General features: G+C 39.4%; 1 protein-coding gene across 1 annotated transcript in view; it reads right to left on the bottom strand.

Annotated features, from left to right (window-relative positions):
- The window catches only part of DAW1 (dynein assembly factor with WD repeats 1), a 67,201-nt gene that overhangs the window by 8,748 nt on the left and 42,936 nt on the right, over positions 1-15,517 (bottom strand). The window contains exon 7 of the mRNA XM_083178313.1: positions 1,861-1,968. Within this exon, the coding sequence (XP_083034439.1) occupies positions 1,861-1,968 (108 nt within the window). The remainder of the gene's footprint in view (positions 1-1,860; positions 1,969-15,517) is intronic.

Here is a 15,517-nt window from a genome sequence, read left to right as displayed (position 1 = left end):
AGAAAAGAACCATGGGGCCTTATTCGAGTTCACTCTTTCTGACAAAATACTTCTTAGATGGACAAAACCATGTGCACTGCAGGGGGGCAGATGTAACATGTGCAGATAAAAAATAGATTTGGTGAATTTTTTGGTGATTCTTTGCAGGGTAAATACTGGCTGCTTTATTTTAACACTGCAATATAGATCTCACTTTGAAGTAAAACCCCACCCAAATCTAATTAGATCTGCACAAGTTACATCTGCCCCCCTGCAGTGCACATGGTTTTGTCCATCTAAGAAGGATTTTGTCAGAAAGAGTGAACTCGAATAAGGCCCCATGTATTATAGGAAGAGTTGTGACACGATAGTTACACAACAATAAATCCTTTGTGGCAAACGTACCAGGTGTGTTTAGCTAGTAAGCCCAGGAAAAGTCATACATTTGAGTGTTAAAATGTGTTTACCTGCTGGTTGGGTTTACTATGCCTCTCCCTGCATTTTGGCAACCTGATTGACCAAATGAGAACACCTGTTATCTTTTCAGGTAAGGTGGGGTTGTCAATCTGAAAGGGGGAGGAGGAATGGGGGATATATATTCAGGACTGTTACCGCTCCCCAGATTCCTGTACTTACTCCAATGCGCTGCAAAGTGGGAGATTTTGGATTACATTTGGAAACCCCCCTCTAAAAATCCTGCATTTGCCACTGTAGGGTGTTGCACTTAGCATCCTTGCGGGGAGACCTAATTCTGCCATAATGCAGTGTAACTTCTATACCACTGTGCTTCTACTGCTGTTCATAATAAGCCTGAGATTCTGATTCACAGGTTCTAAAATCCGAAGCTGGCGATGTTATGTCTGAATGTAAAAGTTCAATGATTCCAATAGCAAAATATGGCTAGTAAAAAGGATTGCCCTTGAAAATTTAGGTCATAATCATGATCAGAAGCGCTGGGCTTTAGAACCTGACTCTTAGTAAATAGACTCTGATAATCCTAATTTGGCCACTGCTTTATAGATGTATAGAAATGACACTGCTGCCGTGTACACTCAGTGTGATTCTGATCACAGATGTAAGATGTTCCTCTATACAGTCTGAGATGAGTGGGTGTACAGCTCTACTGCATGCACTTACTCCTAAACAACACTTGATGAGAGAACAGGACGTAAAGAACAGCAAAGAAGCGGATTCACGCTGCTCTAATGGAGGCTGGAAATAATGTAAATAGTTTTTGTGTTTGGGAATAATAAAAACTGTTTACGGATACCCCTTTCACATCGCACTTTTAAAACGGTATATTGCCGTTTTTTTTCCATTTTAAAACGTTTAAGGCTGCAATGTGAAAGTGCCAAAGTTGATTTACCGGTTAAAGTTAACCGGTATTTCAACACGATTAAAAAGCAGAGTCCTACACGTTTCAGAGCCGTTTTTTTTGGCAGTTTGAACAGCTCTATTTCAATGGCTTGAAACATGTCCCTTGGGGGTTAAACGGGTTGAATGTTTGAATGGTATTAAATGATTTTTAAAACGGTTTTCACCTGCAATGTGAAAGGTCTCAAGGCTCAGACCCGTTTTAAAGTCCCATTTAAGAATACCGTGTCATTACCCATTTCTGCAATGTGAAAGCAGTATGAATGTCTTAAATGTGCTTGACAACACATTAAGGTGTGCCCTGTGCCCTGTGCTGCGGCTCACACACCCTTCTTATGGCTAAACACTTTTTGTACAACTGGGGACATCTTGTTATTGGCAGACACTATGGGTTAGTAGAGGGACCCATTGTGACAACATTATTTTTTTGTCACCCCCAGAGAAATATTATATACAGATGTCAATGTGTGTGCTGGGCGGCTCGTGCTGCTTTATCTACCAACTTACAGTCAAAGTGAGGGCTTCCTCTCCGCTCTTTATGTCCCACAGTTTTGCTGTAGTGTCCATGCTTCCAGTCGCCACCAGGGTACTCTGAGGATTGAATGCTAAACAAACCTGCAATTACAATAAATGTTTTGCATCATGGAATACTCCAAATATATTAATTCTGCAATCAAGAGCACAATCAGTATTTCAAGGATGTAGGGGTTCAAATCGACAAAAAACTGGGGTGCCGTGCTCAGTGTCATAGTGCGGCCACTAAGGCTAACAGGATAGAGCAACTCTCATCTAGCCCTTTCATAGGATTAAGTGAGCCAGAGCTGTTGGACTTAATCCTATGCTAAATCCCTACTGTAGTGTTCTATGTATTGTATTGCAGCTGAGAACAATAGACCTTGGCGAGCCATGGCTATCCAGAGAAGGCTAGTTGAAGAAGGCTCCATCTGTACGGTGTATAAAAAGGGCATGGAAACTAGAGAAGATGATGTAATTATAGCACTCTATAAGGCACTGCTTAGACCTCATATGTGTGCAATTCTCGGCCCACACTACAGAAAGGATATGATAGGGCTGGAAAAAGTCCAGAGAAGGGCAACCAAACTCATAAAAGGGAGTCATTAACCTATGACAAAAGATGACCAAAACTAGGAATGTTTATGCTAGAAAAGAAACGTTTAAGAGGAGATATGCTTAACAAGTAAAAATATATCAGGGGCAATATAACAAACTATCCAGGTGCCCTCTTTGCTTTGAGGGCAGAGACTAGGACACGTGGGCATGCACTTAGCCTGGAGGAAAATAGAGTCTGTACCACTAGGAGGAAGCTAGGCCATACGTCTTAGTTAGATCTGCAATTGATAGATCTGAAATTGATGGACTTAAGTATTTTTTCAACCTCATCTACTATGTTACTATGTTCACTGGAAATGAGAGGAAGAACAGCCCTCCACTCTGGTTTCATCACACACTTCAAGCACCTACTGCTACTGATGAAAAAGATGCCCCAATGCGCGTGAACTTGGCCTGAGAAGGTACATAGTGTAAATGATGCAGATGGCCTTGTTTGAAAATAGTCGCCCACCTATGACTACTCAGATCAACTCTATGCATTAACCCCTTCCTGACAGAGCCAGTTTTTGCGTTCCTGACAGAGCCCTTTTTTTCAAATCTGACATGTCTCACTTAAGTGGGGATAACTTTTTTTTGCTTTTACTTATCCCAGTGATTTTGAGATTGTTTTTTCGTGACACATTGTACTTCAAATTAGTGGTAAATTTGGGTCGATACAGTCTGTGTTTTTTTGTGAAAAATACCAAAATGTCGTAAAAAAATGGAAAATTTAGCAATTTGCAAAATGTTAAATTTTCTGCTTGTGAGACAAATAATCATACCACTTAAAATAGTTAATAACTAACATAGACCATATGTCTACTTTATGTTGACATCATTATTTCAACTTCCTTTTAATTTTTTTGGACACTAGGAGGCTTACAATATGAATAGCAAATTCTCAAATTTTCAAGAAAATTTCAAACACTGATTTTTTTAGGGACCAGTTCAGTTCTGATGTGACTTTGAGGGACTTGTATGTGAGACACCCCCATAAATGATACCATTTCAAAAACTGCACCCCTCACAGTATTCAAAACAGCATTTTGGAAGTTTGTTAACCCTTTAGGTGTTTCACAGGAATTAAAACAAAGTGTAGGTGAAATTTCAAAATTTCATTTTTTTTGCAGATTTGCAATTTTAATACATTTTTCTAAGGAACACAGTACATTTTACTAGAGAAATGTGACTAAAAATTGATTCCCCCAATTCTTTTGTTTTCATAAATATCCTATATGTGGCCCTAGTGTGCACGTTGACCAAACCACAGCCTTCATAATAGAAGGAGCACCTACTTGATTTTGGAGCCTCCTTTTTATGAGATTATTTTTTAGGCACCATGTAGGTTTCTAGGCACCATAAGATTCTAAAATTTAGGAACCCCCCCACAAGTGACCCCATTTTGCAAACTTCACCCCTCAGGGAATTCATCTAGGGGTATAGTGTACATTTCAAACCCCCAGGGGTTTCACCAATTTTGATACAACTGGGCAGTGAAAATGAAAAATTACATTTTTTACACAAAAATGCAGTTCTGGCTCAAAATTTTTCATTTTCAGAAGGTATGAAGGAGAAAAAGCACCCCAAAATCTGTGCCCCAATTTCTCCCGAGTACGGCAATGCCTCACATGTGACCAAAAAATACCATTTGGGTGCATGGCAGGACTCAGAAGGGAAGGAGTGATTTTTGGATTTTGCAGCTCAGATTCTGGTGGAATTTTGGTGGGTGCTATGTCGCATTAGCAAGACCCCCCAAGCACCAATACAGTGGAACCCCCCCACAAGTGACCCCATTTTGCAAACTACACCCCTCAGGGAATTCATCTAGGGGTATAGTGTACATTTCAAACCCCCAGGGGTTTCACCAATTTTGATACAAGTGGGCAGTGAAAATGAAAAATTACATTTTTTTTACACAAAAATGCAGTTCTGGCTCAAAATTTTTCATTTTCAAAAGGTATGAAGGAGAAAAAGCACCCCAAAATCTGTGCCCCAATTTCTCCCGAGTACGGCAATGCCTCACATGTGACCAACAAATACCAGTTGGGTGCATGGCAGGACTCAGAAGGGAAGGAGTGATTTTTGGATTTTGCAGCACAGATTTTGGTGGAATGAATGGTGGGTGCTATGTTGCACCAATACAGTGGAACCCCCCCACAAGTCACCCCATTTTGCAAAGTACACCCCTCAGGGAATTCATCTAGGGGTATAGTGTACATTTCAAACCCCCAGGGGTTTTACCAATTTTGATACAAATGGGCAGTGAAAATGAAAAATTACATTTTTTTACACAAAAATGCAGTTCTGGCTCAAAATTTTTCATTTTCAAAAGGTATGAAGGAGAAAAAGCCCCCCAAAATCTGTGCCCCAATTTCTCCCGAGTACGGCAATGCCTCACATGTGACCAAAAAATACCAGTTGGGTGCATGGCAGGACTCAGAAGGGAAGGAGTGATTTTTGGATTTTGCAGCTCAGATTCTGGTGGAATTTTGGTGGGTGCTATGTCGCATTAGCAAGACCCCCCAAGCACCAATACAGTGGAACCCCCCCACAAGTGACCCCATTTTGCAAACTACACCCCTCAGGGAATTCATCTAGGGGTATAGTGTACATTTCAAACCCCCAGGGGTTTCACCAATTTTGATACAAGTGGGCAGTGAAAATGAAAAATTAAATTTTTTTACACAAAAATGCAGTTCTGGCTCAAAATTTTTCATTTTCAAAAGGTATGAAGGAGAAAAAGCACCCCAAAATCTGTGCCCCAATTTCTCCCGAGTACGGCAATGCCTCACATGTGACCAAAAAATACCAGTTGGGTGCATGGCAGGACTCAGAAGGGAAGGAGTGATTTTTGGATTTTGCAGCACAGATTTTGGTGGAATGAATGGTGGGTGCTATGTTGCACCAATACAGTGGAACCCCCCCACAAGTCACCCCATTTTGCAAAGTACACCCCTCAGGGAATTCATCTAGGGGTATAGTGTACATTTCAAACCCCCAGGGGTTTCACCAATTTTGATACAAGTGGGCAGTGAGTAGATAAGGCACACTTTTTCTTCAAACTAATTGGTTTGGACAGGTCCACGCCCCTTTTATACAGTTTGTCCACGCCCCCATTTATCCGCGTTTGATATGAAAGTGGTATAAATAATATTAACCCCCGTATTAAAATATAATTGGTTTGATACTGTAACTTCATACACGGATATTGGCTATGTGAAATAACACATATATAAAGTACGCTTAATGATATCTTAACCAGCTGGAAGAATTTCTAAACATAATGCTAAAAAAGTTGTTAGAAAAATATGGTATACAACAGATATATAATTCGTAGAAATGTAGATCTTGTTTTATATCAAATTTGATTTGTGTAGGATGTCGCGCAACGCTGATCATCAAAACAGCCGGCTGAAAGCCAGTTATTATAACGTATTAAAGCCGGGGAGTTTTTGCGGCTTTGATAAATATTATAAAGCTTTGAAAAATAAATTTAAAAGAACCAAAAACTATAAAATTTATAATAGAACATACCTTAGAACATGGAGAGTGCGGCAAACAAAAATCCTGACCATTTGGGGTTATAAAAAATAAAAAGTTATATTCCACACGATAACTTCCACATCATCTAAGGACCTTCTTGCTTTTAAAATAAATGAAATATCCGAGTACATAACAAAGAGGTCTTGGTATACATATGTTATGCATTTAAAGACAGGGGCCTGAGAAATGGCATATTGTTTTACACACACGTCAACCCATTTTGACTGATGATTGTAATTTTCAAAAGTAATTTTAAACACCGGATTCCATAGTCTTTGAAGACGTTGATATTTACGTATGACGCAATTAGCGTAGACAGCACAGCAGGGCTGGTAACAATTATATTCATTAGAAAGCTCATACCTCTGAAAAAAACATTTTCACATGACTATCAGTTTAATTAGGTTAGACAGAACAAAGAAAGGCCATGAAAGCTTTGCAACAGAGCATGAGTGGCATCTAGTGGCCATGTATTGCAGTTGCAATCAAGTTCCAGACGGAGCTAGAGACTACAGAATTAACTTATATATATTATATTTAACTGAACATTATCAATGCTGATAAATAAAGGATCTATATATATATATATATATATATATATATATATATATAGCTATATACAGTATATATATATATATATATATATATATATATACAGTATATATATATATATATATGTGTGTGTAATGTGATGGTATCATTATATTATGTGATGAATAAAATATGGATAATATGCTATATTATTTAAATCAAAAATATATTTTAGAAATAAAAAATAATGTCTAGCGATTCATAAAGCACAACCACGGCACTAATATTCTATATATAATCACAGCTGTGGCGCCAACGTTGTATATATTTTAAATTAAAAAGCATACTCATATATATATATGCAAAAACAAGTATCCTTAAAGCGCTGATTGTCTGTAGATCACAAATATCCTCCAGGAGATATTGATTACAGGCTTGTGCTGCACTCCTTACACAGGGCTCTTCCAATTAGCCCAAGCTGCATGTGTAGAAAAGAAAGAAAGGAGGCGCACCATAGTGTAGTATTTAAGGTTTTAAAACAACAATCCTTTACTGATGGATAAAAAACACTCACAAGAAAAGATGTGCTATATCACTATAACACAATTTTCGCATAAAACATGATAGGTATATCACCGCATTGGTAGCAGACACGTTTTTTCTTGTCAGCCTTGCTCCTGGACCCCGCTGCGTCACAGCGTCACCGCGTCACAGCCAGCGTCCTCTCAGTTCCGCCCAAACGCGTTTCGTCCTATAGGGACTTCGTCAGTGGGTGTGTTTGAGTCACAGACCTCGTGCATATTTATAGCAGTACTGATTGGTGCTTGTTAATATCGCATCATTAGGAGCATTGCCTTATGGGAGTGCCGGGTGTTATTACTCTCACTAGAGGCTAGACATACTATTTGCAATGATTGTTACGTTAATATAGTATATAAAGTGATGATAATATATATATAGGGTTGAAACATGCTTTTGATTGTGAGCCATATCTGTCATTTATTTAATAATAAGAATAAGGGTTTATACCGGGCAATTTGGTATCATTATATTATGTGGTGAATAAAATATGGATAATATGCTATATTATTTAAATCAAAAATATATTTTAGAAATAAAAAATAATGTCTAGCGATTCATGAAGCACAACCACGGCACTAATATTCTATATATAATCACAGCTGTGGCGCCAACGTTGTATATATTTTAAATTAAAAATTGAAGGATGCTGTTGATGTTGAAACATATCTATCATTTATTTAATAATAAGAATAAGGATTTTATACAGCACAATTTGGTTTTATTTTATCAAGCAATATATTCTGAAAACAGCTGTGTTTTGGGTAATATGCTATATTATTTAAATCAAATATATATATATATATATATTTGTTATGCCTGTCTATGACTTTGGAACACAACTCATGAATATTCAAATGAAACAAATGCAACACAGATGTGCTAACTGACTGATGAGTATATATATATGTTCTCCATGGGGGTAGCCACCACTCCACACATTTTGAAGACAGAGAACTTGAAGCTTTTGTCCACACACTATTCAGAGAATACTTGAAGATTTTGTTCCAGAAGGGGTGAGTCTATTTTAATTTTCTAAATAAATATATATATATATATATATATATATACAATATTTCTAAATAGCGTAGTTTTAATATTTTATAATATACATAGCAAAATGTTTTATTTATTGGCAGGGTGGGTTTTTAGTACGCTTTTAAACAATCTTAAAATATAGTTTGCTGCTGCATGCATTGTATTGTAATGTATTGGGAGTACATGCTGGCATACTGGCTGCTTGTAGTTAATCATTTATTTAGGAAAGAAAATATTGAGCCTATGGGGGGTTTAACTGACCATTTGCATGTGCAGTGATTAGTGTATTGTGGCCTGTACATTATACATATTGCTTTTAAAAATACAGTGTATTGTGTTATTACAATTTACAGTTCGTTAATGTTAGTCATCGCAGATTATGGTATTACGGCTTTGATATTTATAAATAGCTTCATTTTAATATTGTATCATTGTATTATACATAATGATTTTAAATAATGAGCTAGTTATCACATTTATATGTGCTGTCTGATGACTACACATGTGATATGATGGGGTGCTGCAGTAGCTTTGTTGGATCCCCTGTAATTAATTTTTATTGAATGATCTATAGAATACAATGTCAGTAGATGTGGTTTTTGGTATTACAGCTTTGATATTTATAAATAGCTTCATTTTAATATTGCATCATTGTATTATACATAATGATTTTAAATAATGAGCTAGTTATCACATTTGTATGTGCGGTCTGCTGACCACACATGTGATATGATGGGGTGCTGCAGTAGCTTTGTCGGATCCCCTGTAATTAATTTTTATTGAATGATCTATAGAATACAATGTCAGTAGATGTGGTTTTTGGTATTACAGCTTTGATATTTATAAATAGCTTCATTTTAATATTGCATCATTGTATTATACATAATGATTTTAAATAATGAGCTAGTTATCACATTTATATGTGCTGTCTGCTGACTACACATGTGATATGATGGGGGTGCTGCAGTAGCTTTGTCGGATCCCCTGTAATTAATTTTTATTGGCTGGTCTATAGAATACAATGTCAGTAGTTGTGGTTTTTGGTATTACAGCTTTGATATTTATAAATAGCTTCATTTTAATATTGTATCATTGTATTATACATAATGATTTTAAATAATGAGCTAGTTATCACATTTATATGTGCTGTCTGCTGACTACACATGTGATATGATGGGGATGCTGCAGTAGCTTTGTTGGATCCCCTGTAATTAATTTTTATTGGCTGATCTATAGAATACAATGGCCCTTATTCAGATCGGCACGGTACGGCCCGCGTGCGGCCGTACCGCCGATGTTTGTGGTCTGCACATGCGCAGAGGTCATTCTGCGCATGTGCAGCCCCCTTCGCCGCAGACGGATTTCGTCCGCCGCAAAGGGGGCGTATAGGGGCGTGAGGGGCTTCAGCCCCTCATTTCCCTATGTGTACGCCCCGCGTTTCATGGGCGTTCCCATGAAAACGCGGGGCGTATGCATGGTAATGAGGGCATGACGCCCTCATTACCATGACATGGGGGCGGAAAGCTGACGTCGCCGGATGTCAGCTTTCAGCCCCCTTACAAGCTCCCACACGGACGATTGTCCGTGTGGTCTGAGCTTGCGGGAGCTGCCGCGGCGTGCGGGCCTGCCTTCGATGGTCGTCGACCATCGAAGGCAGGGGGCAGCTCCCACCATGGTGGAGGCGTAGCCTCCACCATTTTTGTGCGGATCGCCAGCCGTCCGTGTACGGACGGCCGTGGCGATCCGTCCGGTGGGCGGCCCTTGGTTTGTGCGGTCGGAGCCCCGTGTGCGGCTCTGACCGCACCAACCAGAATAAGGGCCATTGTCAGGTCGTATTCATAGATGAGTTTTTTTTTTTTTGTTTTTTTTGTGAGAGCGTTAATAGTTTTATGTGATTTTGTGCACGCAAATTTCGTTATGGATACTTATCATGTTATCTTTTATTATCAACAGTGATTGTTGCAGAAATTGACTTTGAACTATAAATATTCACCACAAATTAAGCTACTGTATCAATTAACAAAACATCAACATGCAGGTGTGTATATGATATTTACAATAGTTTAACAATAGCTTATTGTATTGTTATTTCAACTTATTATTATTTATTACAGAGAAAGGAATACAAAACCATTAATGCAAACACAATAAGTCTCAGAGATTTACAAGATTTACCCAGCTTCCAACAGCAGCCAAATGAGCAGACAAATACATGTAAGTTTACAGATCAAAGACACATTGTTGTTGCTAGGGGCATGATTTGTTAAGGCACAGGGGCTATTGACATGTTTTATAAATGTTACATTGTTGGTGTTAATTATTATTACAAGGCTCAGTTGTGTTAGTCACAGGGTCTGTTAAGACAAGCGCCCTATTGGTATAAATGTTACACGTGTTGACTGTATTTTTCGTTCTACAAAATTGTTGTGTTAATTTTTATTTTATTTTTTATGTATATATTATTTTAAATCAGTTTCAGATGTCACAAATGTCGCATCTGAAGTTGGATCATATGGTTCGGATTTCACAGTCGGGCCGGATCTGACGACATTCGAAAACCCATACGCCGCATACTCTGATTTGTCCGAATCGCAAAAATGTAGGTGTTCATAAGCCGTCAAAAATGTGATGTATGTTAAAAGAAATATACGGGGGCTTGTCTAAATTTCCAAAAATATGTCTCTCTCTCTCTCACTCTCTCTCACGCTATCTCGCGCGAACTCTCACGATCTCACTATATATATCCTGTTATATTCATTTTTATACCGCCTGTGATATTAATGTGTTATTTGTTCTCTGTTAGTATCGCCGATTATGTCGAAAGCTGATGCAGAACACATAATGGATGATCTCTGGAATTTACCATCGGCAAAACACTATAAACAGCTATACCAGAACCCGGCTATACAAGGTGAATTTTGACACATGGCTAGCGGTGTTTTTATAATGTGTTTTTGTGTTAAATGTTGCATATCGCCGCAAAATCATGAATAGTGTCCACAGGGGATTGTTGTTATCATGACTTAAATGGCGTTTTTTTTTTTTTTTTTTTTCTCAAGTCAACGAATGTGTCGTTAATTGATAATATATGTATTACAGATGACATAGCTAGCCGGTATGAACCTACGGTACCTAGGGCCGATACGTGTGAAGCGGGACCATCCGGATACAGAGAACCGACATCGGGTGTTGGATCAAACGCCAAACAACCCAACAGCGCATTGGCTAAAGGAGCAAAAAGAGCCCAGATCAGCGATCAAGCTTTCTGGTCATTGTTTAAAGGAACCATGCCGGCGCAAACCTTTGACAAATACCCGTGTATGTTTATTTATTTGGTTTCTTATATAGCACAACATTTACCATTGTTCTTTACAAATGGAAACCACAGGTATTAAACAGACTGTGTAGACGTAAGCCGACAAGGAAGGTGGGGGTTGGGAGGTGATCCTGAAGGTGTTATAAAGCGACTGTCTTTGTGGCCGCGTATGTGTAACTAAAACGGTGTGATTTTTATTACAGTAGGAACCACGCCGATGGAAAGATCTGGCAAATATTCAGGTGTGTAATGTAATGTTTATTTATTTAGTTTCTTATATAGGACCGCATTCATCATTGCTCTTTACAAATGGAAACCACAGGTATTAAACAGACTGTGTAGATGCAAACCGACATGGAGGGGTGGGTGTTCTGGGAGGCGGGCCTGAAGGTGTTATAAAGCGGTTGTCTTAGTGTCCGCGAATGTGTAACTAAAACGTTGTTATTTTTTATTTACAGCGGATCCGCGACATTTCGCAAAAATGATAGCAGCGGCCGGGGTTGCTCAACCACTCAATGCTGAAATGGATGGGGGAGAATCCACTAAAACGGTGATCGACCCACAACGTCAAGAAAATGTATCAAGGGCCGAGATCATGGCCACCGAGCGCGACGATTTCAAGCCAAGCAAGCGGAGAATTACAAAAAGTCGAACCGGTCAAGAAAACAAGGCCGATTTATCAGACCTTAAAAGAAGATTGAAATATTCGGAAGGTAGACCCGTGAGAAAAAGAATTGCATTACAAACAGTGCCAACCGTGAGTAATGTGGATTACCCGCACGCATTTACAACACCTGCAACACCTACTGAATCCGATATTGACATTGCCGGTAATACAAAGACTGTGAAGACTCGTAAAACTTTACGACTGTCAAGAGAGAGATACACGCCGCTGACGGATGATGATGTCATCGTGATTTCAGACACGCAGGAACATCATACTGCAGAAACGCAAAGCGTGGTCAGTAACACGCCTGCAGATACATTATCCGCTAATGATGAGGACTTAAATGGGCAAACATTTTTTATCACCCCTAGTGAAGAGTCAGTCTCAGATACACCACAGAATGATGATGAGGCTGTAACATCTGTAGCCGGCATCCCTGATAAAGTAATGGGTGATGATTACACAAAACTACCCAGTGTTTTTACCACGGTCGGCGAGGCAACCGCATCGCTCGCTGCGGATGCCCCGCCGACCGTGGTATCGACAGACATAGTTGATGGGGGTCAGAATGTGGAGCAATTAGGACAAGATGCGGAAATACAATACTACGCGGTCATGGGGAGGATGCGTGAGCATATAGGGTACATGCGTAGAAATGTCAACTCCCTGTTGAACCGAATAAAAGATGAGCTTTATGGTTCAAAAAAGAAGCCAGAGATCATTAAAGAACTTGTAGAAATGTACATGAATGTAACATCAAATCATATAGCAGAGACCGTGAGGACTAGGGATTTTATTAAAGCGAACATGTATCATTTTGCCGAGATAATTGAAACGGATCCGTGACTAGGCATGGTGGGTTATGGGTTGAAACGTAATTTACATGTGTGTAAAAAAGCCCCAAGAATTAAAGCAAATGTACCGTGCAAAATCTCACACTTATTTCGCCGTTCGAAAATAAAACAGGCTTTAAAATGCATATACAGGCTGAGAAAGCGTAAACAACACAGGGTGCGAGGCACACCCCCAACCCCGTGTGCACAGGCTGACAAATCACCGGACCAATCATTACCGGGTGACGCTGCGTCACCTGACAATGTTGAACACCCCGCAACGCCCATGCATAATGACATAGATGGGGGTGCGCCACCCGGTAATGGTGAAGGTCGGCGAGATGTGTACTTAGAAGCTGTTAACAGGTATGAGCGACACCATCCTAATTTCAGAGCTATTGAGTATCATAATCATTTTCAATTTGTTAATTTGGAAAGAGTTACATCATTTGCAGAGGGTGTTGAAGCCGTACACAACGCTATACAGGTTATGATTGATGAATTCATGGTTGATGTTGACCCTAATGATCGTGTACAGTTAAGATTGGAGGGGGGTGGTTTACACAACGCCATCTACTCACACCGAAAGCCGCAAGAATCATTAGACGCTGTCAGTTTCTTGAATCAAATTACAAACACTCTTCAAAGTAACGCTGAATTCTTATTAGGCACGGGTTTAAGGTTTGTGATCACTGTTTTTAGAAATAGAGCGGGTGGGGCCCTAACTGGTCGCAGCCTTAGACGCATTCCATACAGCTTAATTATAGAAAGGCGCAGAAGACACCTGTATGATTTCAACAATACGCACAATTATTTGTGCTTTGCGGCATCGATCTGCAAACTTCTGGATAAAGGTAATGCCACAGACGCTGAAATACATGATCGGGCGCTTCAAATTCATAAGGATTTGAACCTACCGATCGATAAAGCAGTCAGCTTTAGCGACGTTGTTGTTTTTGAAAAACACTTAAAAACTAAAATTACAATATTATATCATAATAATGGGTCTTGGCATTACTTTTCTTCAGTATCGTATTACGATGACACCCTGTATGTATTATATCACGATTCACACTATTATGGCTTGATTAATATAGCAGCGTTTCTCGGAGCGAGAAATTTCTGTGGATTCTGTAATCGTACTTTTGAGCGCAAGAATAGCCACGATTGTCTTTTCTTTTGTAAGGCTTGTCACAGACAAGCGTGCGCTGATGATGGGGTTTCCGCATTAAGATGCTCGGTTTGTAGGGTATTTTGCAGATCGCGTGAATGTTTAGAGGAGCACAAATCCTTAGCTTTAGATCGCAAATTATCCTGTCTTGAACATGTTTATTGCGACAGGTGTTGTCTCTACCGTCGCAGGTCTCATGAGTGTCAGGGGCTAAAGTGTTCTACTTGCAAGGCATATGTTGATGGGTTTGCGGATCATTTGTGTTACATACAGCCCATCAAAGCGGAAGAACCCACCACCAAATACAACTTTTATGATTTTGAATGCATGCAGGAGACAGGTATACATATACCAAACTACTGTTACGCTCTCACATTAATGGGTGAGAAGTCCTGGGAGTTTAAGGGCAAAGGTTGTATCGATGATTTTGTAAAGACGTTCATGAAACCAAAATTTGCGCATTACACATTCATAGCCCACAACGCTGGGCGGTATGATGCGTATTTTGTATTGAACAAGATCATCAAAGAACGGTATACAGTATCCCTCATCTCTAATGGCGGAAACATAATGTGTATCACAATAAAAGATCTGAAGATTAGGTTTATAGACTCTCTCAATTTTCTCCCCATGAAATTGAGCAGATTTCCAAAGGCCATGGGATTTGATGGCGTTAAAGGTCATTTCCCGCATTTTTTTAACACAGCCGATAACCAAAATTACATAGGGGCCATGCCCTCAATAGAATATTTTGGCCTACAACACATGATGCCTGAGGAGGCCGCTGATGTTACAGAGTGGTACGAAAAAAACAAACACAAGTCGTTTAATTTTCAAAAAGAATTAATACGATATTGTAAAGAGGATGTGAGAATATTGCAAAAAGGGTGCGCGGCTTTCAGATCAGCCGTTATAGCCATGACAGAACAGGAGTTTGTAATAGCGGCAGAGAAAAAAGATGTAGCCGTTAAACGTCACGTTGACCCATTCCAACTGACGACTTTAGCGTCGGTTTGTATGGCGATGTATCGTTGTAAATATTTACAGGCAAACACATTGGCGCTTGTACCGGGTGATAACTATCACAAGACCCAGAAGCGTTACTCAACACCTGCCATACAGTGGTTAATGTACATAGAACACAAAGAAGGTGTGAGTATAAGACACGCTTTACAAGGGGGTGAGAAGAAAGTCGGCAGATACAGTCTGGACAGTTACGCCGTGATTAACGGCGTGCCAACAGCTTTTGAATTCCAGGGGTGTTTTTATCACGGTTGTGACGCCTGTTACAAAGCCGATGATGAAAACAATCTGACTAAAACAACCTACGGTCAACTGCGTCACAAGACGCAGTTGAGGATACAATTCCTTAAACG

Source organism: Crinia signifera, chromosome 3, assembly GCF_055691185.1.
Source record: "Crinia signifera chromosome 3, ASM5569118v1, whole genome shotgun sequence".
Lineage (NCBI taxonomy): Eukaryota > Metazoa > Chordata > Amphibia > Anura > Myobatrachidae > Crinia > Crinia signifera.
The sequence above is the reverse complement of the archived record's forward strand: the minus strand, read 5'-3'. Positions and strand labels throughout refer to the sequence as shown.